A 25714-nucleotide genomic window follows, 5' to 3' on the forward strand; every position below is an offset into this window, starting at 1 on the left:
TATATGAAAACGTCTGAGTACATAGACAATGTAAGATCACAAAAATTGGAAGTATTTAACTAACTAAACATATTCACAATTTGATTGATAAAACTTGTATAAAATGAAATAAATCGAGGTTGAAAAAATCCGTTTCCAACACAAAATATATTTATTAATGTTAGTAGCAGCGCAGTTCCCGCTTGCCAAGAATGACACAGCTAGAAGAAGACGGGAAAAAAAAAAAATCTGAGTGAAATAATTCATGATGTTCCGCAGCTCATCAGTTTTTTTCCCCCCGCAGACTCCCACGCGGACCACTCATTCACAAATTTCCTCTTCATCCCGCTCTGGATTCGCTTCCACTGGGATTGTGCGGGTTCACTGTCCGTGGTGCTGAACGCCCCGAACAGCTGTCCTTGGTGCTGAAACACCCACCCAATAACCACCAGGTAAGGCTTTGTCCGTGCTCTGCCTTTTATCGGATTTCAGAATGAGAACGAGGACAAAGAAAATTTCAGACACCAAAATACGAAGGCAGCACATATAACGAACCCCTCTGATTTCGTTAAGGCGATACTTTTACTGCAACGTTTCAGCTTGATTTTGACCAAAGCTAACTTTACTCCGCGGAATATGACTTTATTAAAAGCTAAAACGTCTGCTAAGTGTTGCGAAAGCAGCGTGTGTTTCTTGAACGCAGCACAGATTCCTGCTACTTTCTCTTTTTTTCCCCCCTGCCCTTCTGTCGTCTCGCGATAGAGCAGCGGAGCGGCTTGACGGGCAGTCGAGGTTGCAGCAGGCAGAGGGAGACAGTGGAAGGTAACGCAGGGAGGCAGCATCATGGCGGACAGAGACAGTGGCAGTGACCACGGAGGGCCCATCGCAGGCCCCGGCTCGCTGCCCCCGGGCGCGATGGGCGCCATGTCTCGGCTGCAGCACGACACCGAGGAGCTCGCCTCCAAGCGTGTCGACATCCAGAACAAGCGCTTCTACCTTGATGTGAAGCAGAATGTTAAAGGCCGCTTCCTAAAGATAGCCGAGGTCGGCGCTGGGGGAAACAAGAGCCGCCTCACGCTCTCCATGTCCGTGGCCGTGGAGTTCCGCGACTACCTCGGGGACTTTATCGAACATTACGCCCAGCTGGGCCCGACGAACCCGGACATGGTGCAGGATGAGCCGCGGCGGGCGCTGAAAAGCGAATTCCTGGTGCGGGAGAATCGGAAATATTACATGGATCTGAAAGAGAACCAGAGGGGGCGGTTCCTGAGGATCCGGCAGACCGTTAATCGGGGCCCCGGATTGGGAAGTGCGCAAGGCCAGACCATCGCTCTGCCGGCGCAGGGTCTCATCGAGTTCCGCGACGCTCTGGCCAAACTCATCGACGACTACGGCGTGGACGAGGAGCCGGCGGAGCTCCCGGAGGGCACCTCGCTCACGGTCGACAACAAGCGCTTCTTCTTCGACGTGGGATCCAACAAGTACGGCGTGTTCATGCGGGTGAGCGAGGTGAAGCCCACGTACCGGAACTCCATTACGGTGCCCTGCAAAGTGTGGTCCAAATTCGGCAACACCTTCTGTAAATACGCGGAGGAGATGCGGAAGATCCAGGAGCGGAGTAGAGAGAAGCGGGCCTCCGAACTGCTACCTGAGGGCCCGCACGGCGCGGACGACGGCGACGATGACTGACTGAGGATCTTAAAGAGGAGCCGAGGTGAACCAAGCAAAGTCGAAATCTGAACTGTGTGAGAGAAAGAGAGAGAAAGAGGAAGAGGGGGGGGGGGAACACACACACACACGAGACTTTTAAATGTAAAATAGATCGAGATTTTCCAAGGGAATCACCCCACACACACAACCTCCACAGACATGGCAGCACCTCTGCTGCCTCCTCGCTCATTTTACTGGATGTCACCCCACTTACCACCCATGTAACAGTAAGCCGCTGCTATCAAGGATCGAACTGTAAGATATGAACTGTTTCCTACTTGACTTAAACGACAATGAACAGAGTGTTTATAGTCTATCTCTATCGATGACAGATTTTGCACACGTCAAAGCTATTTCGAAAAGTAAATGTTTTCAAACTGCGATATATATGCTAAGATTTAATCAAAGTTAAAAAAAAAAGAAGAAAAAAACCACAGAGGTCTATTATATGAATCGATAGTCTTCATGTTGAATTAATATTTGACATCAGCACAAAGAGAATATAATGTATAATGGATTTTATGAAACCAAAATCAGAAACCAGAAGATGTAAAGTTTACTTATATGAAGAAAAAAAAAAAGGTACGCAGAATAAATATATAAAAAGCACTCTTATTGAATAAGAAGCACTACAGGCTTGTAAACACCTGTCAGCATGTGTGTAGGCTCATGCTTTGTAAAGAAGTTGGTGGAGTAGATAATGATTTGACTGGACGCATGGTCAGCTAACGACAGTATTTCTATCATGCAATCCTGGGAAAGGTTTGAGACAGAATTAAAAAGGCCCACTTGGTGGGTCGGGGGTTTGGGTGGGGGGTTCAGGGGCTCAAGCAAACAGGATAAAGCTGAGCTTCTCTATTGAATATCAACTCTTGCACCATGTCCATGTAAACCTAAAGGAGAAAAGTGCTAACTTAGATGTACTAATTATGATTTTGTGAATCAGCTGTAAAAAAGAAATCCTTATTAAGATACCCACGTTTTCAGTGGGTAACGTTTTTCTTTTTCTTCTTCTTCTTTTCTTATTTGTTACTTTGTTGCTCTTTCCTCTGGATGGGGTAGGGGAGGGGGATGCAAAAAAAATAAAAAGGTTAAAAGGTCCAGTTGTGGGAGCGCAAGACGCAGAAAACAAAACAAAAAACAAAGAAAGTGAGACGCGTCAGCGCGCGGCGAGGCAACAGCATCCTCTCTGACGTCATTACGACCCGTGCCTTATACACTCCACTCGTTTACGTGTTCTCACATGGATGGTCCGTGACCTCGACCGTTGTATGTTTTTATTTACGAGTGTTGTTAACAGTAGGCATATATATATATATATATATATATATATATATATATATACATACTACTCACCGGTGGGGGAGGCTGCGGGTTGCTCGCCCCTGCGGTGCATGGAGCACGGCAACACCAAAAGTCAGCTGAGAGGGACATGAGGGATGGACAGATGCGGTGGTGGTGGGTGGTTGGAAAGGGTTGGGGGCCAATGAGATTTGAGGGGGTGCTCACTGTATTATGCCAGCAGGGAGCTCAGGAACCCCCTTGCTACACCCCGAGTGGTGTGGCATCTCGTAGACGTAGGAGAAAGAACCAAGAGATGGCTGCCCAAACTATATGCACCACGATGTTGACGAAAAAAAAAAAAGATGAAGAGCTGCCGGATGAGAGCAGATGGGAGTTGAGAGGTTTGCCCCATGCAGAGAGTGTGAGTGCAGTCCAGAGGATGCAGAGGCCTATCAACGGAGGGCCCAGGCAGTATCTATCTTTTCATGGTGCTACAGCCCTTGACCGGGTCCTCGGGACCCCTCGCCACTCATAACATGTCACTTTTGCATAATTAGTTTTATTTTTTTTTTCTTCTGTCTTCAGAGTTTATGTCTCCACGTATACATTGTCCAAAAACGTCTCGGGTTTCTCCTTCCCAGCAAAAGAAGAAGCCGCCTGGCTGATGTAGGACGTTTCATATTAGTGTGCAATATCGTGTACGTGCCAATGGTGGCATTGTATCAAGTGTACAGACTATTAAGAGGAAGAAAAAAAAAAAAAAAGAAGAAGAAGATGTACAGGCTGTGTGATTGGTAGATATTCGAAAGCATGAAGATAAAAGGTCGATGCTTCTGCGTTATATTTCCCAAATGTGAAGACTGCTCAAACTGACAAAACGTCGTAGTAAGGTCTCGTTTTCCTTTCCCATTCTGTAAAACCGGTCGGCTGCCTTGTCTGGGTTTTATTTTTGGTGCGCATACACTAGTTTAGTGTGTTTATGTGTCCTTCACCAATGAGATCGCCCCCTCCTCACTCCTCTTTGAATGCACACAATGCAGACACACAGCCGCCCCTATCCGTGTCAATGTTGGACCCCCCGTCCCCTCCGCGTTGGTCTCCGCTGGACTTCAACAGCTTCTTGAAGCCGGGGGTCCAGAGGTGGCTGACAGCACACATCCAGCCTCCCCCTGCTGAGGCCTCCTGTTGCTCTCTGAGTGTTTGGGAGGTCTCTAAAGTATGTTGAATGGTGTCTCGAACCGCACAAGGCCTCTTGTCACTAGGAGCCAGGAAAACTGTGTGTTTGGAGTGAGAGATTGTTGGGAACAGTCGATTGCAGGACAGGTGAAGTACAAACCAGCTTTGGCTTTTATTTTATTATTGGAAGCACTTTTGCTAGCTGATCAGCTAAAGCATGGACGGAGGGTGTTTCTGGTGGTTTCGGCGGTGAGGGTCACAGCATGTCCATCGGACTTGGCTTTCAGATTCTCCTATCCAGGTCCGGTCTCTTTGTGCTGCGACCAACTTAATAACTTAAAATTGAACGCTTAGATCACAATCAGATTTATGCAAAGCCAGTTGGCACACAGCGGCTAACTCAACTGATCCCGTCACGTGGCTGCGGAGCAACACAGACAGGCCGGAATAAAAAGCGTTGGGGGCGGGGGGGCAGCCGAGACGGCACCTCAGCTGCAGGACGACGACGGATCCGTTTCGATTTTTGTTTTAAAAAGGTGGATTTGTGTTTGATTCATCAGGCTTTTATCATCCGAGAGAGATACTTCTGATAACGCCACCTGTCTCATGTAAAGACATTTTGGCTCATGGAGAGAGAGAAAAAGAGAGAGACAGACGGTGAAAGGCCCGACGAAGCCTGGCACTGCCCTGCATCGGGCTTACCAGCAGCAGCCTTACAGATCCTAGCAGGACCTTTTTCTCTCTCTTGCAGAGATTATTTCATCTCCCCGGCTTGTGAATGATAAAAAAATTAATAAAACATCGATATTTATTGAACATGAGCCACCAATGACTGTGTGCCTGACAAAGCACATCTGAGGTCAGTCTGAGTTCATCCTGAGGGTCAAGACTCTCTGTTGTGATGCAGCACTCATCCTCCAAAGTACTCTCTCCTTAGCTTGATTAAATTTAGTTCATGCAACACACGGCTAACCCACAACCCTCCCCGCACCCCCGGCAGCCATTAACGAGAGGCTGAACCTGCTCAGACTTTATGAAACTTGCACTTTTTTCTTTCCGAAAGACCCCGACATGTATACCGTACCGGCCAGCGCCGCGGGGACAGTTGTGTTCTCGGCACAGCGGTTCTGTTATGAAACGTGACTCGGCCCCCACTTTTTTGGGTTGCAGTTCTGTCTTGGATTACGCGGCAAAAAGGAGGTGGAGGGGGACGCACATGGGATTTTTAAATTTTTTTTTGCTGATCGACTCTGGTTTCTTATTTCACGAGAGATCACGCAGTCTCAAAGCAAAAAAAAAAAAAAAAAAACCCGGAGTGACCTTGCAGCCATGTTGTTGCCCAGATTAGAGCTTTTTCTGAGCTGCAAAATGGTAGGCCGGCGTTTTATGTGCTGCTGTTTCTGTGTGTCAGTGGTCAGGCTGTGTGCTGAAGTTCAGTGTGCGCGAAGCTGTGAGCATTGATGAGGATGATGGGTTGATTAATTATACTCCAGGCGGCGTCGCAGCAGCCCTCTAACGTGGCGTTTTCCGGCCTTTTTGTGTTTATCGACCGCAGCGCCTCTTTGTCAAATGAGCTTTTTATTTTCTTGAAACATGCAATGCTTGTTGAGCAAAAACAGGAAAAGTTAAGGACTTGGCTTCCAGCTGGCTGTTGTTAAGATTGCAAAGTTGACTCCAGCTTTTGGTGCTTGTTGTCTGAACATCTCACACTTGGCCACGAGTAGGCGTGGGCCGACTGACGGGCCTAAAAACGTAAGGTTTTCAACCCGGAAGATTTTCCAGCTTCTGTTGTTTGATGTTTGAAGTACGACCCTAGAGAAAGTACCAGAGTGAATGTCTTTTGCTCCGTGGTACTGCCCCCACCCACACCTGTTGCTGTGCGCTGCCAGTTAGATGGTTTGAAAAAAAAAACCCCACCAAAACCAATTCAGCTGAGACAAACTAAACCTTGAAAAAAAGCTAAAATATTATGAGCAGTAAGCACTACTTTTATTTCTTAAGTCTTTCTATAAGAATCAAAATACCAGAGGATGGGAGAGTACCAAGATATGTACTCAAGTAAGAGCAGCACTACTTTAATGTATTTTTACTTGAGTAAAAAGCATTCAATCAAGAAGTTACTCTAGTAAAAAAAGGTATTTGGTAAAAAAGTCTATTAAAGTACTGAGTAAGTGTTCAAATTATCAGTCATTTGATATTTAAAAATTACGTCACCAGAGGGACTGAAATTTAAAGTTATGTGATTTTTTTTTTTTTAAAGACCAAACTGAAAATAATTCACCTCAATAACATAATTACAAAAAAAATTAAATCAGGTAAAACAAACATTTGTCCAAACAAAATTCTTTCAATTGAAAATTTATGAAACTTTAACAAGAACACAGGTGTGTTTGTGTGTTGAATTTTTGTTTTTCATTCAGCAGGTGGAAAATCCAGAAATTTTACTCAAGTAAAAGTAACAATACTTCATGATAAAGTTACTGAAGTAAAAATCACAAGTACAGCATATTAAGAATAGCTACTCCTAAAATAAATTTTTTTCCCCCAAAAAGTTACTCAAGTAAATGCAACCGAGTAAATGTAACTAGTTACCGCCCAACTTTAATACTAATGGATAACGAAAATACATTGATTACAATTACTGTAATCAATATAGCACTTTTGCAGAACTAGAGATATTGGCTGCATTTTTTAAAAATGAAACCAATCAGATCGTCTCTCTGACTGAAATCTGGCACTAACGACATTTCTACTGAAAGCCCATCATCTTTTGCCGGCCCATGCCTACTAACAACAGACTTCCAAATCAGAACAAATAAAAAAACACGTGCAGGTGGCGGCGACTTGCTTCTGCAAAAAAAAAAAAAAAAGTTCTGAAAGAAACAAAACCTTCCAACAAGGTGTTCCCCCCCCACAGCTAAATGTTCTTTGTTGTTGTTTTTGCTTATGGAGTTCCGGTGAACAATCAAAAAGACAATAAATAAATAAAAATTCCAGCCAATCGCAGCCTCTCGTCAAAGCCAAGCACTCTGTGTGACTCATCACAAAACCACTGACAGGTGTGGATGGGGGGGCGAGGGGGCGATGTGGAGAAGGGGTTGGAGGTGTAAGGTGTGTTGGGGGGGTTGGGTCCATTCAGCACGTCTTCAGTTTGCACACGCACGCACAAAGCAGTAGGGTCCATGATGTCTGCAGACTGTACAGGCTACTGTTGTGTATAGTTGTAGAGACGTTCCTTCGAGTATCGCGACGCTGTTAGGAACGACTTGACCCCCGTTTGGGTGTGGGGGGAGAGAAGGGGGGGTGAAGAGGGGTCAGGGGGGTCAATGCACAATGAACATATCCCATGACACCGTTTGATCCCTTTACCCATCCCCATATGAGATATGTTGTATCTTTCAAAAATATTTTATCTGTGGCGTGCGTGAGCGTGCGTGAGCGTGCGCGTGGGTGTATGTGTGTATATAAATATATATATATATATGGTTTGTTATATATGATGCTCCTCCTTTCAGAAAATATAACATGTAAACAGGAAAAACATCTTGCTGTTTTTTTCCTTTGTATTTTATACTTACAGAAAGCATTGAATAAAAACGGATACTTGCACTTTAGATATATTAAGAAAAAGGAAAAAAAATCTGCATATTATTTTTGATAGGGATCTCACATTTAAAGAGTATAAAATTACAGGCTTTGTGACTATTGCTGGACAGAGATGTATTGAGTTCTACTTACTGAAGTATATTTTGTCTGTGTGTCAGAAGGTTTACTAAAGTAAATTGCATGATAAAGTAGTGCTACACCAATTATTGTTCTGATTTTTTTCTTTAGTTGGTATTAAAAAAAAAAGAAGAAAAAATGTCTGAAAACTGTGATAACAACCCTCTTGTATCATGTTTAACCTCTCCTCACCCGTTCTAGGATATTTCTTACTGAAATATGGCCTTTCCCTGACTACATGACGATGGTGCTTACTTTGGCTTTTGACATCAAGCTCATCCCATTCATCTCAACATCATCACACCTCGCGTCCTCTCACACGCACACACACCGTTACTTTCTGTTATGTACTCTCACAACCTTATTAAATTTCTGTTGATGGCAAACATTTGCTGTTTGTTTTCAATGTTTTTTGGGAGCCTTGTTGTCTGAAAAATGACTAATCGCGCAATAAAATGTCATTCCACGTGTCCCCGTCTCCGCACGACTGTCTCGACTCTACGGCTGTCCGCTCACACGGATTGCCTTTGTGTACATAAACTGTTCACAGTGTTGCTTTTGGAGGGGGGTGGGGGGGGGTTGCGGGATTTCTCCAGGTGAGGATCTGTTGAAGCATCGTGTGCAGTCAATATCTTATCTGCGGTGGGTAACGCGGCATCGTTGTTTGGTGTCCGTCTACATTAGTGTGTGCCTTCAGGATTTCACGGCTGTGTCTGTGATTTTTTTTTTTCTTCTAATCAAAATCACTGATTCTGAGGTGTAACTTTAGAAATATTTGCAAATAATTTTGTGACATTTTTTTCCCTTACAAAAAAGATAAAAAAGAAAATATCAAGCAGCCTGGATACAAAAAAATTTTTTTTTATTCTTTAAATAACTTCAATAGCTTGATTTTTGTTTACCAGTCATATCGATCATAGACTATAACTTGTCATCAGGTAAGGATGTGGCAGCAGGGTCGTAGAAGTAAGAAAGAAATACTGCCACCTGCAGGTGGGAGTTAGCAATTGGCATTTTTGCAATTAACTCAATTATTAAGAAGTAGCATAAAACAATGTGCGCATTAGTTTTCCGTAAATTTCTACAATTGTGGATTGTAGCACTTGACCTATGTACATTGGATGGTTATTCACAATGACACTGATCATTTTCTTTTACATGATAACTCTAGGTAGGAAGTGGTGCACCACCGGCGATCATCCTGTGTGAAACACACTGAGAACAGAACATGTTCCGGTCAGAATAAAGGTCTGAAAATCGAGATATCATAGAACTTCAAGTGAGAATGTTTTATTTTATTTTATTTTATTTTCACAACACGTTATAAATCAGACAGTTACTCACAGAACACGTTTTCACATGGGACGATAATTGGTGGCGCACAACCTCTTGCCCTCTTTTACCAGGTAAACACTTGATTCATGGTAAATACAGCCTACTGCACACATAGCAACAGGTTAACAGTTCATACATAGGTATTGGCATTGTTAGTATTATTCAAGTTTTGACGTAGTCGAGACCAGAGTTCTTTAATATGGTAAAAGTCTGCCTTGTTGCTAACAGTTAGCCTCCAACTAATCTGCATTTACACCAAAAGATGATGCTCAGAGTCTTATCCCCTGCAGGTGAGACATTGACTGCTAAACAGAACATCTCTTCAAACAATCCTATGCTACACCTTTAAGAAGGGAAATGTGCTGCAAATGTCCAGCTAAGTTGGACTGGTTGAGGGTTCCTCAGCTCTGACCCCTCTCCAATATCACGTTTAACACAGTGATGCGGACATGTGTGCTTTTAATTTTCACCCGGGAAATCAAAGGCAGAGTGTCACATTGTCACCACAGCAGGACAGCGGACACACTGTTGACAGAGCGGTATCATCCAGGAGAAGAGAGGACTTTTCTCCCTGCAACAGGTCAGTGCAGCAAAAGCAATTAAAGCCACACGGACTGTCAGCAAATTCCAACTGTATTTTTGCTTTTTTTTCCCCCCAGCTATTTTGACCACTTCTCCTTTTCTGCAAATAAATACTACATTTTTGCTTGGAATTTCGGAGACACGTTGTCAGTAGTTCATAGGATAAAAGAACAATGTTCATTTTACTCAAACATTTACCTATAGAAAGTAAAACCTGAGAAACTGATAATTTTAAGAGGTCTCTTAATTTTTTCCATAGCTGTAGCTCTATTGCTTCCCTGTTTTATTAAAAGCTATTAGAACATATTCATGAATATCATACCTTGCATAATTAAATAACACAAGTGCAGTTACTTTTACTAAATCACTAGCCCACAATGCTAAAGATGACCAGAAATTAGCCTTAGCCTACTTTAAATGACTTTTACACCTGGATTTATGCTACAGGTTAACAATTGCATGGCAGTGATATAATGCTTTAGTTACTTAATGTTTGTTGAGTTTAAAAAGGAATAAACAAGTTGTACTTGCCCTCTGCTGGCTTGTATGGGACAAATATTGAGCGAAAGACATGTTGGTGAAGCAACTTAAAATAAAAAAATACAATGACACATCTTGACACTGAATGAAGTATTACAACCTCAGCTCTCACTAATATTTTTTGACACCCAACTATATTTTCTTTCATATTTGAAAATGAATTTCATTTTTTTCCTACTCATTACCAAACTCAATAAGCAAATTACTTAGTAAAATGCAATTTTTTACAGCTTCATTTGAGCATACTCTTACACTTGAAAGACTGAGTTTTATAAGTAATTTACTTCAAGTTGATAAATGATTGAAGAAAAACTAGCGAAAGAGCAAATACAGTAATTAAGCCACTCGATGGCTTCACGACCTTCTCAGCGGCGACTTGAGCGCTAGCTAACTACACTAGCCAACAAGAGAAGCTAGCTAGCTAACCCCGCCGAACTATCTGGAGCGCGAGGTGCATTGTGGGTAATGTAGGCGACAGGTTAGGCAAGTGAGTAATGTGCAGTTATAAATCTCAAAACGAATATCTCTGGTTTGCTACATGATAAATTAAGTAGACTGTGTAGGAGTAATAAATGTCTTTACACCAGTTGCTATTTTCTACTCTTTTTCCTGTTTTAGTTATTTTCTGGGGCAAATCTTACTAAACTCTGGAATTATTCTGGAAGCTCATTTTAAGAGTCAAACTTTCTTTCAAATTTAGGAGCCAAACTGTGAAGGGAAAACAAGCTTTTAAAGGAGTATTTAAAAAGCAAAAAGAGGGAGAACATAGCTCGTTTATTACAATTTCAGCTCTGAGAAAGAACCAGAGCAACTTGAACTGTCTGCTCGATCACTATGTAGCACACTCGGTGGGATTCTCTGATGTCAACCCATTTGTTTTGTAATGGATTAAGGTCCAGGTATGCTGTCTGCTTCATAGCATTAATCTGATTGTTCCAGAACCAACCTGCCACCATCATCCCATAAGCGATAAATGAGCCAGGTCAACACTAGGCAGCTGCAGACGTTTCCCTGATCACCTTGGAGACGACTGTCAGCCGAGTCTTTACTGTTTTGGCTCTTTGATAGTTTTCTTTTTCCCTTGAAGTCCCTGTGACTTTCATTTTAAAGCATTTTATACAATCTGTGTGCTTCACTGTATGTTTTCCTCTCTCCAATTAACTGTTTAATCAGCATCCAGTGTTCACTGAACAATATTTGGAGCGAGCCTTACAGACTCTATAAYCAGCCAAAGATTTGCAAAATTAAAGGTATTAAATAATAATTATAAACACCTGTTTCAAACCACATTTTTTCACAAAATGAGTGATTCCCAGATTGAACCCCATGCTGCTGTCGTGAACACGCTCCGTTTGATTCATGATTCAGTGACACAGAAACAGCAGTCGTTTGGTTTTCTATTACTCTTCTGCATTGAGTAGTACATTAATCACTTTGTGGAAATTCAATTTATATAGAAAACAAAATAAAAATAAAAAAATCAGTGATGTTGGAGTGCTGTTATTGTTTTAAACAACTTTGGGTGCACAACTGACTTTGTTATGGATTTTCTTATATGCATATTTTAACAGTTTGGAAGAGGTTGAGTATTGCTGAAATATTTACATAATCTGTATCTTTGAGGAAAGTGATTACAAATTCTTTGAATTATATTGTGTGGAATTACTTTACAATTGTGTGTAAATATGTTAAAATATGTTTTAAATACACTGCTATATGTATGAATTATGTGAAACTATTTCCAAAATGAAGTGAATGGATTTGATATGTCAATGTCTGACGAGCAGCTTTATATATAAGGATAGAATATTTTTACTTCAAATTCAAATGAAATATCCTAGTATTTATTTTAAATCTAAAACTAAAAAAAAAAAAAAATTCTGTAAGATTTTTAACTAATGGTATCCCATATAATGTATTATTTTTGTGCGTAACCATGATTCAACCACTTACCAATTCTCACATCGTTTCCTAAACAATAAAACAAATCAGATTCTAATAAATTCTAAACATATTTCAGTAATCTAATAATCTGCTTTGCTCTGTGTTGGCGGTAATAAAGTCAAGCCCCAGTCGTCTGTATAAAAGCTTACTTTATGAAGCACAGACTAAATATTCAGTAAATATGTCCTTTACATAGTATGCGCATTCTGTCAAAAAGTTCAAATATACAAACGAAACAAAAAAAAGACAGGTCAAATTCTGACACCAACGTGCCAAAGTTATCAGTTTTTTTTCTTCTTCTTCTTCTTTAAATAAAACAAAAACAATCCACTTTTTATTTTGTCACAACCTTATTTTACAGCACAGGCCTACCCTAGAACCTAGAACACGAGGAATCGAAGATTAGCACGACAGCCAGACAAAGCGACTACGCCGGGGAAGCCTCCCTGTAACGAAGCGGCTCTTTTTAGCCAAACGGCTTTAAAAACGGGTAGTTCCTGCTTCGGAAACACGGCTCTTCTTCAGCGACTTATTTGTTTTCAGTCTGAAAGAGAATCCAGGTTATCCAGCCAAAGTCCCAAACGAGGATCCCGGACTAAGCCAAACCTGGTCCTCCAAAGGGGCGGAGGCGTCCAGATCGTACGGTCAGCGTTTCCAACGTGAACCGCATCCGGGTCAAGTGAGTGGATACTGAAGTTACTGGTCTACAGTTGTGTCATAACAGTTACGTTGGGTGGGGGAGAAAAAAAAAACATGTTTGTGTGTGATTGAGGGAGCTTAGGCTCAGTCAATTAAGGTGCTCACAAACAGATGTACTAGCGCATCTCCTGTTCCAACCACCGTCGTCTTCTTCCAGGAAATTCAGGTCCATTGGGTTGATTTTTATCTCTTGGTTTGGGAGAAAAAAAACAAAAAACACTCGAGCCGTAGATCTGCCTTGCCTGTTCTTGGTCTCTACTGAGAAACTTAAGCTAGTCCCTTTTTCCTAGAAGTCGCTTCACACCAACGTGAAAAGTGTTTTGATGGCCACCGGTTGCCGGATACCGATGGGCTTATCGACTTAGAAACACGAAAACGGAGCAGTCCCGCTGCTCTGCTCTACAAATCGGCCAGTTTTTCGTTTCCCCGAAGTGAGACATCAGCTTCCGTTGGTGCTGGATACTGGAAACAAGCCAGAGAAAGTTATGACGGGCCCGTGTGACAGGTGATGGATCCAAGGGGGTGATAGTACATGTTCAGTCTCAAAGATGAAGGCCGGAGAGGCTCTGGAGAGACCCAGGCCTGATTGTGTCGGTGGGAAGCCAAATACGCTCAATCAGCTCGTCGTACGATGACGAGACCCGGGTATTTTTTATTTTTTTATTCTTCAGCTGCTTTTAGCTTCAATATCCCAACTGGAACACATTAACACACCACGGCCAACGTAACCTGCATCGCCCACACCTTCCTGTCCTGCTCTTGTAACAGCCAGGCATATTCTGTTGCATCGCCAAGCCAAAGCGTTTCCATCTCTTGAACTTTTCCACATCTTGTCACGTCACAGCAACAAACCTAAACGTGTTTAATTGGAGTTTTATGTGGTCAATCAATTTTGTGCGACCACAATTTGAGGTAAATTACAACAAAACTACCACTTTTAAATGAAAATCTGCTTACTAAAGTGTTAGACGCTGCACGAAGTTTTCTGGTTTCTCTCTGTCGTCTTGGTAACTAAGACTGTCTCCTCTCGTACTCTAAATCCACCACTGTTTTTAATTGCTGTATTAAAACTAAGCTGAATACAGCAACTGTTTTCAAATGCAGACTGACCTACATCCCGTTTTTATTGCTGGGAACGGACGAAATGTTTCCAGTTTTCCTCAGTAGAGTCCAAAAATATTAAGCGTAACTTTCTTCTAACAAGGGAATAAATATGCCCAACAACAATTTGAAGTATTTATAATCTGGTTTCTACAAAATAAATAAGTGAATAAAATTTTATTTAGCTAAAAATACTTCATGCTTAGTTTATTGTCGAGTAGGTAAAAAAAAAAGAAGAAATATTAGATTTCAGAACATCGTTTACCGCCCTCTTCCCAAATAGGCACAAAACGCATCGTGATTTATCAGAGGCAATCCAGACGACCCGCACTGACGTTTGTGATGCGACAAAATGCTAAAACATTCAAGAGCGTTGCCGACTTGTTTCTGTTCAGTTGGGACAGAATCGCAGCAGTGACAGGACAACGCAGACAACAGCTCGGAGGGTCTTTCTATCTGACCAGCACTTTTCGAAACCCGCTTTTGTTTCCTGAAAAAGTGAAAAATATGAAACAAATGTTAGTGTTTTGGGCAGTTTAAGCAGTCGTTTGATCTCTCTGAGTCAAGGTGCCCTTCAGTAAGGCACTAAACCTCCAGCAGCTCACTAGGAACAGTTTTACCCATTTTACACCCTGCAAAGAGACGTACAAAAAAAAACAACTTCTGGACACAGGACGACAAACCTTCTCTGGGCTAAATAAAGTCAAATAAATAAATAAATATGATAATTAGGGACTTTATCCTTCTGAGTTAACACTACACACTCTCCTCGTACTGTAGGTCCATTCGCTACACGTGCCTGGATGAGTCCAGATGAGTGAAAACGGTCCAATGCTACAGCAGCACGGTGCCTGCCTCGCTACACCCACCGACTCACTTCAGGACCGAAGCACAAGGTCAGGAAGGAAAAACCAGACGGTTCCGACTTGCTTTCTGACTTACTCAAACCACTTGAAGTTCTTCTCCGAGCTAATGGCACTTCGACTAGACAACTGCCCAACTCTGAGATGATAAAAAGTAATACTGACGGTGCTGCTTCGAAGCAGAGATCACAGTTTGGATCGCTCCGAATGTGCGACAACAGGAGCTGAGAGAACGAAGGGTTCAGCAGCTTCCCTCAACTATTGCTCAAGGTCAGGATATTCATCAGGTTTAATAACATCTGGGAGGGAGCGGGGCGGTTCGCCGGGAGGACGGCGGGAAGGGGAGGGGAAGATCCGAGGAGCCACGAAACGCGACAGGCTTGTGACTAAACAGTGCATCCAGGGAGCTTCCCGTTCTGGCTGGAGTGGGACAAGCTGATGGACGGGGAGGAGCGCGTCTTCCGCAGGAGGCACTCTCGACCCGCCACGGTAGCGTCCGACATCATCCCGCCGAGAACGCTGGCCTCGATCTTCTCCAGGTCGTCCGTCTCGGCGCGGATTTTGGCCTGCAGGAGGCTGACGTACGTCTCGTAGCGAGTTTTCTGCTCAGAGACAGGGCAGGGGGAGAGGAGAGGGTTCAGAAATGATCAAAATCATTCATCTTAAAGCTACAGTAGCTTATAATATCAGACAAATAATCTGTGAAGAATTCAGATGTTTAAGAGAATAAAACAGCGTCATGAAGGTCATAACATGGTCAATTCTGCTGGAAAATAAATTACCTCAGCAATTATTGCGATGATAAACTATAATCTTGTTCTGAGATCATTTTCAACTGATGTATTGATAATGGCTTAATAATGCAAGTTTTCCCTCTCTAAAACTAATACATTTTAATTTTGTAAAGAATTTTAACACTAAAACTGGACGATACTTTAAATATCTGAGACGAATAAAACACAACAACCAAACAAAACTTGGATCCACACACGACTGAAACCATAAATAAAATGGATCAGGATGTCTGCAAACAAAACTGACCTTCAAAGAATATGAATCCAAACAAAAAAATGAAAAATTTATGATGCGATTAAAATGCCCAGAAACAGGAAGGGAGAAAGATGTTCAGTTTAAAGCAGTTTAAAAAAATGCAGTCCAATTGTTTAGATTCAAGTAAAGTAATTTTTTTTTATCACATTGGTTAAACTAAAAACAAAACAAAAAAAACAAAAGAAAAAACAACACTTGTCCTGAAACATGTGGACATCCAGATCTACAATGGAACGGTTTAAACATTTTATTTATGAGTAAAGAAATATGTTGTAGCTGTAATTAAAGCAAAACACAGTTCTGCATAGTACCGACCCAGGAGGACACACTCTTAGATTTATTTCTCTTAAATTCATTTTCTTCTATTTAAGGTTGAAAATTATGTTATTTTTCTTCCACTTCCCAGTCGTGTGCCGCCCCGTGTTGATCTACGACCTAAAATTAATCGAAGTTCGTGGCTAAAGGATGACAAAATGTTAAACCAATACGTTTCAAGGCGCTCCGGATAACCCGAGATTGTCGCTGATCAAATAATAACAGAAATCTCAGTGGTTCCTGTTTGCTGAAGCTGATCAAACATGGATGAGCGCCACAGGAAGCCGGTACCTCGTACGTGAGGTAGTGCTCTTTGAGCCGGTACTCCTCCCAGTCGCGGCCCTTTGGGTCGCCCGACGGCTGCAGCTTCCTGTGCTCCTCCAGCTCCAAACTCGTCTTCTTCAGCTTGTTCTCGTGACTCAGCAGCTGCTCCTCCTGCACCAACCAAAGACGGCCCGAAAAAACAAAACAAGACAAAAACAAAAATCACTCAGAAATTAGCTGCTGAAAGCTGTGTTTCAAACAAAGTAGCTACTTTGTACCTGGTTCAGTCTGGTGGACGAGGACGGCAGGATGGGCCGGCAGAATTTCTTCATGGATCCGATTGCGGCGGGAAAAGCCGGGGCGGAGAACAGCGCCGCCACCAGGTTTATCCGGAAGATCCAGGACATCATCTCCTCCTCACTCCTGCAGAGAGAACGGAGAATAAAAACGACCCGACCGGTATTGGATCAGCAGCACCAGATTTTAGAAGCTTTTTCTCAGGCATAAAAAAAAAAAATAAGGGTGGACTGATCCACTTTGTTCAGTTCCGATGCCGATATCTGATACAGATCCGTTACAGAAAAACAGCTAAATTGACTCTTTTTTTTAAAAGCAGACATAAATGCACCGATTTAAAAAAATTATTTGATAAGCTTTGTCAAATATTTAAAAACAACTTTAATTTGTCCAGCTATAAAATGTAAAATAAATAAACTGAAACAACAGGTTGTCTATTTTGGTCAAACATGTAAAAATAAAAAGCATCAAACTTTCTTTCAAATGGTTTAGAAAGTTCAATTAGGAATTCCAAATATAACGTAAAAATAACTAATAAATCATGACGTCGCTCAGAGCACCAAGCATAGAATTAGACTGAATAGATCTGTCCTTATTAGAAGGATTGTCATCAACATCCGAACTAGAACTTTTTTAATATCAGGACCGATACAGATATTACTATCAGATCTCTAAAGCAACTCCTCTGATCTGGTGATAATTATTTTAACATTCATTAATATCAACACGTTAGTCCCTGCAGATGTCTTAGTTTCCTGTCTGAGTTGTTTCTTACGGGGCCTGCAGCAGAAAGACTCTCCAGTCTGAAGTTTTCAGTTTCAGCACGTGGGGCTTCTTGCTGTAGTCGGTGGCACGAGTGGCTAGAGCGTGATGAATCCTCACGGCGTTCTTCAGGTCCGCCTCGGAAATGTCACTGTCCGGTCTGTACTCATCCTGTTGAAAAACAGAAAAAGGAAAATCAATTTAATAATGAAGTTTTTTTGTAAAGTAAATCTACCAGCTTTACTTGGAAGTCAAACAACTGAACATGTGGTCAGTGCAGCTTTCCAGCCACCAGAGGGAGACATACACACACCATGCCTCCCCGTCTCTCACACACACACACACACACACACACACACACACACACACACACACACACACACACACACACACACACACACACACACCGCAGCAGCTCGCAGCATCCAAGCACGGCTGTCGCTGCGGTGGTGGATGTGTTTCTATGGCAACGGAGCAGAGGAAGAGATCTGGTACCTTCTGGAGATATAAGATCATCCCCTTTAGGACCGCGTAGAACTTTTTCCAGCCCCGCCGCCCCTTCGGAGCTGGAAGAGAAACAAACTAGAGTAAAAATCGGTTTCACTGAACGGTCAGTGGATGTAGTTGTTTTTTCGGTTCGCCGGTCGGTTCGTGGGTGCTCTCACTTCTTTTGCCGTCCATGTCGGCGTCACTCTTGCGCGTCAGCACCCCGTGTTTGTAGGTGACGGCATTCAGCTGAACGGGAATGGCGATGAAGGGGTTAGTGCCGTCCGTCACCCTGGCAACACGCTTGCTCCCCCCCTCACACTGGTCCTCCACTAATTCTGACAGACTCTTCCTGAGCTCCTCCTCCTCACTGCGTGCACACACACACACACACACACACACAGACGGAGATAAAAACACCAAGAAGCAAAAAATGTAAAATTAAAATAAGATACATAGTCCAAAAAATACTTCTAAAAGGTGAACTCACATTGCCCACTCCAGCTTTTCGTTCTTGATTGAGTTATACAAGACCTGTGACACAGACAGGAGGAAAATAAATCCATTTTCATCTCCACTTGTTTCAGTTTCAGTTCTGCTGGGAAAGATAATAATAAATAAAGAGAAATAAGAGCTTATTGTACCTTTAATAATTCTTTAGGGAAGTCATTGTCGTTGTTGAGGCCATCTAGGTTACTAATAAACTGCTGGCAAGACATTTTCTTCCCAATGTTCTGAGGACAGGAGGAAAAGCAACGTAGCAGCTTGAGTCAATAAAGTTTTGTTTTGAAGAGTCATTTTTTCAGCCGTAATAAAGGTCAGATCAGTAGGAATATATGTGAAAATGTGAAGATAATGCATTTCCTGTCGTTCGTTTTTTTCCTTTAACTTGGTTGCAGTTTCACAGCTCCCCCACTGGGTGGCAGTGTTAAGCTGCTAGAGTACAGCAGCGCCTCTGCTTTCATAAGAGGTTAGCTAGCAGCTACCTACCGCAGAGGAAGTGTTGGCAAGTAATTACGGTCCAACATTAGTGTAGGATAAAAGAGAGAGAGAGCTGCAGTCAAACTATCTGAATGAATACAAATGAAAAAATAGATATCAGGTAACAATGCTGCTGTTTTTAAAGAAATTGATAGGAGATTTGAATGGATTCAAACTCAGTTTTAGGTATTTAGTTATTACAATAACTGGCACTCTGGTTTATTGGTAAAACGCAGTAAGTAAGATAACTTGTTTGTCAAATTCTAAAATAAAACTACTAATTCCAACATGGGTATATTTAATTATATATAGGCTTTGCTGTAAGCTATGAAGTTTAAAAATATTTCACTATAATGCAACGTCTGCAAAAAATATATTCATTTGTTGTTACTGTAGTATAATCTCTGAACATTTTAGAAAATGAAACTTTTGATTTGACCAGATTTATTTTAGTGGGGAAAAAACAAATTAATAAAAAGCAAAACAAAATGACCAGTTTTGAATCCCTCCTGTTAAAACTTTAAATTCACCAGCAGGACAACACTTTGTCTCATATTTCACAAGTTCCAGTGAAGGTTAGCAAAGTCCTCACTTGTGATAGATGAATATTTGATCCTCACTCTCTTTTCTACATGGCATCAAATGGTTGCTATGGATACGTAGTTCTCCAACAGTAAGTCCTAAAATGTCCTCACTGTGCATATTTAACAGAATCCAGTCTTTGAGGACTGTCCTCTGTCACCATCATGTGTTGGACTTTGTTCTATTATGTATCCACATTTCTTTCATTTACAGTCGTCTTTAGCTGTTTATTTGCAGCTTCCTGTGTTATTTTGCCTAGAACAGATAATATGTGTTTTCTTAATGTTTCGGACTTTCCCCTGTCTCATGCTGGGTTTGGATTTTCTCAAGTTTAGATGTGTTTGTCTATAGTTTACCAGCTTCTGGTCTGTTCTGCAAAACCCCCCAAAATATCACCACGTATTTTTGGTTTAGCTTCTAGTTTAATATCTTAGTACACTTGAAATAAGACGAAACCAACTTCCAAGTAACTTTTTAGGAAGAAAATGGCTTGTTCAAATTATTTCACGTATTACAAGACATTTTTTCCAAAATATGAATGAAATAATACTTTTTCATTGATATTAAGGAATTACTGACATAACAAGCTCTTAAATTTTGCTAGAAAGTTACTTGTGGGTTAGTTTTGTCCTATTTCAAGACAAAAATTCAATAAAAGAAGAACTTATTTTATTGCTTTTCACACGTCTTTACTGGGGGACAAAAACCAAATGTGAGCTGTGCCGTTTTAGCTGGTAAAAGGAGGGCAACGGGTCTACAGGGAGATTGTTAGTTGGTAAGCATACTCACCACCTGCAGGGGCAGAGAGAGACCAGGGGCCAGATTTGGTTAGCAGGGGGAAGGGTTTGAAAAGGAGGAAAGGGAATTGAAAAGACAGAAAGGATATTAGTTAATACTGCTAGTGAGGGTAGAAGTGAAGTGAAGAGCAGGGCCAAGGAGAGGCAAACTGTGAACTGACAGCGCTCCAGTTTTCACACCGCACACAGGAGACGGTTCCATTAGACGAGACATAAGCAGGTCATAAAGTAGGCCGAGGAGGAGAGAGTGAAACAGCAAAAAGGACAGACGGGTAGAAAAATAAAGAAATGCAGAAAACTCGTCAAAGACGTGCCGTCCTGACGGTAAGTCACCTCAGATATTTTGCATCACGTTTGAAGAAGACTTTATAAATTAGAAATCAGCAAAAATGTAGAGGCGGGAAGACGACGGTGCTTACATGTCCATGTAAATCAGTGTTGAGTAGCATTAGCGCACAGGTCAATGTGTGGGCTCCATCTGCAAAAAGACGAAGAAGAAGAAGGTCGATGTCGGAGGGATCGAAATGAGCTGAATTGCTCTGTAAGTAAAATGAGGCAAATCCTGAACGTGTTTAATGAGGCGGGTTGAGTCAAACCTTCAGAGGTGGACGTCAGTGGGTTGCAGTGACAGTAGCGTCTGGAGAAATGGACGAGGACCCGCTCTCTTTCCTGAGTTTCTCCCATCAGTGGAAAGGCCTTTAAGAAGTTTCTGTAACACAAAAACAGTTCAATAAAACGAGAACTGATGTTGATTTGTTCTAGTTTCAATAATGAGAACTACGACCGCTGTTACCATGAGCTGAAAATCCTACGTCACGTCTTATATACTGTAGGGCTGAAATTATTAATCGGATTAATTGTGATTAATCGATTACTGAAACATTCGTCAACTAATTTAGTAATCAATCGCTATAGACTCTTAAAAAAAGAAGGACATTCAAAGCAGTGATTAAGCCAAAGCTGTACAAAATATACATACATTTTGTATTTAGGGTAAAAAAAATAAAAAATCTTTGTCTGTAAATATGTTTTTGCCAAAACTCCTCAAGTAGCTTCACCTGGTTCAAACTCTCTAACAAAGCAATACTATTTTCATCTTTTAATGCATTTCTAGTATTATGTAGAAAAAGGCACAGGTGGTTAAATGAAAAATATGTAGAATGAGCCAAATTTTTTTATCCAATTAACTGATTAATCAGCAGTATAATCGATTAATCGTCAGAATAATTGATAGATTAATTAATTGCTAAAATAATCATCAGCTGCAGCCCTAATGTACCGTAAGTTCCACAGGATAATCAACGTTAACACTGACAAGGTGATTAGCTCAGAGCTAGTGTGTGTGTGTGTGTGTGTGTGTGTGTGTGTGTGTGTGTGTGTGTGTGTGTGAAGATCTTCTGTGTCATCCATTTGCCTCTAACATTTGCCGAGTAAGCGTTACCTCAGGGCTCGGTCGAGGGACAGGCCGGAGAAATCAAAGTAACTCAGGTACTCTGAAGCAACCAGCTGACTGAACTCGTTGCTGCAGAGAGAGAGAGAAATAATCAGCATCAGAAGGTCAACGTGACACCAGAGGATGCTGCCTCTTATAAAAACATTCAAATATCTTGAAGTTTTTCCACTTTGTAACCACAAGATTCTACATGTTTTCTATTAGGATTTTATGGAACAGACCAAACAATGTGGTACTGATCTGTGAAATGAGAGCTGGAATGAATGCATGAATCCAAGATCATTAAAGTCTCATCAGAATGGAAACTGTTTTTTTTTTTTTTTTTGTTCTGTTAGTTTTTCATTACATGCAGTTTTTTGTGAGCTGGCCAAAAAGTTAAACTTTGGTCTCACCTACCCAACAAGAGCACTTTCTTCTTCATGTTGCTCATTCCTACACGACATGTGGCAAATTGCAAATGGAGTTTCTTTTGTCTTTCCTTTAACAACATGAGCCGTTATGTTCCATAGATGTTTGAACTTGTAAATTCAGCTATTTTCTGCTTTTTTTTATCATTTCTTTATAGTTTGTTTCATTATATCCAGTCATTTTAGCTTATCCCTTGTGTTAGTTCAGTTATTGCCATTGTGTATGTCACAACATATACAAACACTTTCAAAAATCATTCAGGGGTTTTACTCATAAACTCCCCCAAAAAACACGTTTCTCTTTCAGAAGGAAAGTTTGCCGATTTATTTGCAGAGAAACTAGTTACATTTACTTGAATAAATTTTTTTATGTGTACTGACAGCACTTGGAAAAATGTTGCTGATTTCTGTTTTTATGATGTAGCACTTTGAACTGACTTGTTGCTGAAATGTGCTATGCAAATAAAGTTTGATTGATTAATTGATATGAAATATCGCTACTCTTACTTTACTTTAACTTGCGTAAAGCCACGGTAAAGCAGTGCTACTCTTACTTGAGTTCAGTTTTTTGGTTACTATCTGCTCATGTGTCATACTGACTCACTTTTTGCCCAGGTGTCTGGCAACGTCGCAGCGCTTGAAGCCGTCCAGGTGATACAGGCGCTTGGCCAGCCTCTTGGCGGCCTCGCTGTCGACTCGGCAGCCATTGGCCAGAGTGTCGGTGCTGCCGCGCTCCAGACTGCCCGGATCGCACTCATCCAAGTCAGGCGGCACGTCTGACAGGTTGGCATCGCTGGGAAAAAGATCATACGCATACAGACACACACACACACACACACACACACACACACACACACACAGACACACAACAGATGCAAGAGCTCAAGTTAATGAACGGGACGAAAAGAAACAGTTTTTTACCTCGGTTCTCAGATTTGTTCTATGCCTTTTCCTCCAGTTCTGGGCTGACGCTGATCGGGGGTAGCATGTCATAAAGCGCAGGAACCCACAGGTGCACAGATCCATCCACCTCCAGCGGCAAAGCATCCTTAGGTTGGAGGGGAGACATTCTAACACTTGACCTTAGCTGTGATGCTAGCTGCACAACTGTAAAGTCCGACTGTTACAAAGCTTTCCTGATGACGTCAGACACCTGCCAGGTTTCTGAACCAGCGACTCTAAACTACTTTTTTTTGTGAATCTCCTGTTACAGCAGGAACACACACACAAACACAGGATTGTGCCAAGAACCGCAAGGTGAAAACAGCAGCAGCAGCTTTGCAGTCGTAACAAGACGTATACCCTCATGCTGACTTCAGCAACTCCCGTGAAACTGTCCTTAAGGGTAACGCTCAAAATCAAAATTAACTATTCAGCCGTTCAATTTGTGATTTTCCCAGACTGTCTGGCGAAGTGAAAAGCAAAACGTCCAATCCCGTAAAAGCCAAGAAGACGGGAAAACAAAGACAAACGAGCAGGAAAACTGTAAATAAACACAACGCTTGCTTGCAACAACATGACAGTTCCACAAGACCTTTTCTTTTCTTTTTGAGTAATAAATCATAATTTAGACAATATAGTCGTTCCAGCGAATGGCTGAATAAGGATGAATTATAAAAACATCTCCATCTTAAGTTATTTTCTGCTCCGCTGGGTTTCAATGGCACCTGTTAATTGTCAAGGCTCGTTTTAAACACGACAAACACATTTGAAAGATCCTGGAAAATAAAGCATGAAAAAACGAAAATCTACCGACACCGTTTCTGACGTCTTGTCCCGCGTTACAATAACCATGTACTGTTGTAAAGTAAAACACTAGACAGGCTAAGCAGCTCAGCCCAAATAACCGTTTATGGGTCGGTCTCATACTGTACACAGTTGTTAGGCTGTTGTCAAGTAAACAGAGAATCAATGTGTAAGTATTAATTAGTGCCCTGCTTGTTTATTTATGACCTACCTAAATGATGTTGAGCTGCAGTTTGAGAGCATTACACACTTTACTCTGCAAAGTGCTTCACTGCCGAGTCAACCAGGAAGTGAATGTGCCTTTTCAAGGACATTTTAATAAACCGTGTTTGTGTTTGATTGCCAGTTTGAAAAATGCTCTTATTTAAATTGCTTCTGCACCGAGCAACTTGATTTGTGTCCCAGGAGCTTTCTTCTGGATTACCCACTTATGTGTTAACAGCGCTTTATTTCAACGTCAACACCACAGAGAGCGAGCGTAAGCTGGGCAGCATTTTGGCATTTGCTTACCAATTTATGACAAATCGTACAGATTTATTCACCTCCACTAATCTGACTGGCGTTTCCTCATTTCCTGTTTGAGCATGACTACCGGCATTCTCACCAGATGATTCAGATGGGGTTTTTTTTCTTGCTTAATCTGGTCAGCCAAATTTCATTACCATGACAAATTCAATACATTACAGACCAGATGATTAGATGGCTACCATGGAAGCAGCTAACGCTAAGTAGCCTGTCCTAGCAGAACAACGGCTGATGTGTAACACAGAAACATAAAGATGGCAGAGAATGTTTCTTCTGTTTACGTGCTGATGCAAACGTTGAACTTTTTCATATGTTAAAACCACAAACGTCTATATATTTATGTTCTACAAATAAAAATAAATGTGTATTCCTCCAAATCACTACCAAATACTTTAACAACAGAAAAAAGGCTAATCTTTTTTGAGGTAGAGTTGGAAAAAAATAAAATCTGAAACTAAAGTACCGCACCCAGTAATCAGTATTGGTCCCACACTGGTACTGGTTTGGTAAGGTAAGGTAATTGTATTTATAAAGCACATTTTCAGGAGCAAGGCAACTGAAAATGCTTTACACAAATTAAAAGGAAATAACAATAAAATAAAACAAGTCAAATAAAAGAGAAAAGAAAAATAAGACTAATAATGTTGATCCAAGGTATATAAACTAAATACTCCTGTTCAGGGTTGCTAGATAAATATTATCCTCTGGTATAATTCCTTTTCTGTGTTCGAAGAATAGGAGTCTCTCTGCATAATAATCTAAAAAGTATGTTTGTCGAAATAGTGAGAACTCCACAGTTTCTACATATAAGCTAGAGAGTGAACTAAAGTAATGAGAGCATTGATACTGTGGACTGATCCACCCACCTCCCCCTTCAACTGATAAACAGTAATCCGTCTCAAATGAACCAGATGCTCATGTCTCGCTTTCATTCCTCCTCAGAAATTGTGCTAATCTGAACAGGTTAAGCAGCACGACGCTAGTTGCCATTATTTTTGTTGCCATCCGCCCATCCACATGTAGAATGAGTCCCACAGCCGTCTTCAGCCTCGGCACTGGGCGCTACAGAAACGTTTCACTCCTGGTTTCAGAAAGTGCCGGTGTGAGAGACTC

At 41.5% G+C, this 25714-nt stretch overlaps 2 protein-coding genes across 5 annotated transcripts in view; one reads left to right on the forward strand and one right to left on the reverse strand.

The window, feature by feature from the left end:
- purab (purine-rich element binding protein Ab) overlaps positions 1-8342 on the forward strand; it is a 9914-nt gene extending 1572 nt beyond the window's left edge. Inside the window, exons 2-3 of one of the 4 annotated variants that reach the window (XM_008419833.2) lie at positions 284-431; positions 744-8342. In XM_008419833.2, the coding sequence (XP_008418055.1) occupies positions 823-1668 (846 nt within the window). In that variant the 5' untranslated portion in view covers positions 284-431; positions 744-822 and the 3' untranslated portion in view covers positions 1669-8342. The other 3 variants (XM_017307088.1, XM_017307089.1, XM_017307090.1) reach the window with 3 other exon arrangements.
- A 4065-nt stretch (positions 8343-12407) lies between these two features.
- The window catches only part of psd2 (pleckstrin and Sec7 domain containing 2), a 43236-nt gene continuing 29929 nt past the window's right edge, over positions 12408-25714 (reverse strand). Inside the window, exons 4-15 of the mRNA XM_008419836.2 lie at positions 22935-23123; positions 21912-21992; positions 21067-21179; positions 20890-20948; positions 18755-18844; positions 18601-18644; positions 18290-18480; positions 18120-18190; positions 17638-17795; positions 16844-16988; positions 16593-16736; positions 12408-15538 (exon numbers count right to left, since the gene is read on the reverse strand). Coding sequence (XP_008418058.1) covers positions 15323-15538; positions 16593-16736; positions 16844-16988; positions 17638-17795; positions 18120-18190; positions 18290-18480; positions 18601-18644; positions 18755-18844; positions 20890-20948; positions 21067-21179; positions 21912-21992; positions 22935-23123 — 1501 coding nt within the window. The 3' untranslated portion in view covers positions 12408-15322. The remainder of the gene's footprint in view (positions 15539-16592; positions 16737-16843; positions 16989-17637; positions 17796-18119; positions 18191-18289; positions 18481-18600; positions 18645-18754; positions 18845-20889; positions 20949-21066; positions 21180-21911; positions 21993-22934; positions 23124-25714) is intronic.

The sequence above is a fragment of the Poecilia reticulata genome, linkage group LG10 (assembly GCF_000633615.1).
Source record: "Poecilia reticulata strain Guanapo linkage group LG10, Guppy_female_1.0+MT, whole genome shotgun sequence".
Taxonomy (NCBI): domain Eukaryota; kingdom Metazoa; phylum Chordata; class Actinopteri; order Cyprinodontiformes; family Poeciliidae; genus Poecilia; species Poecilia reticulata.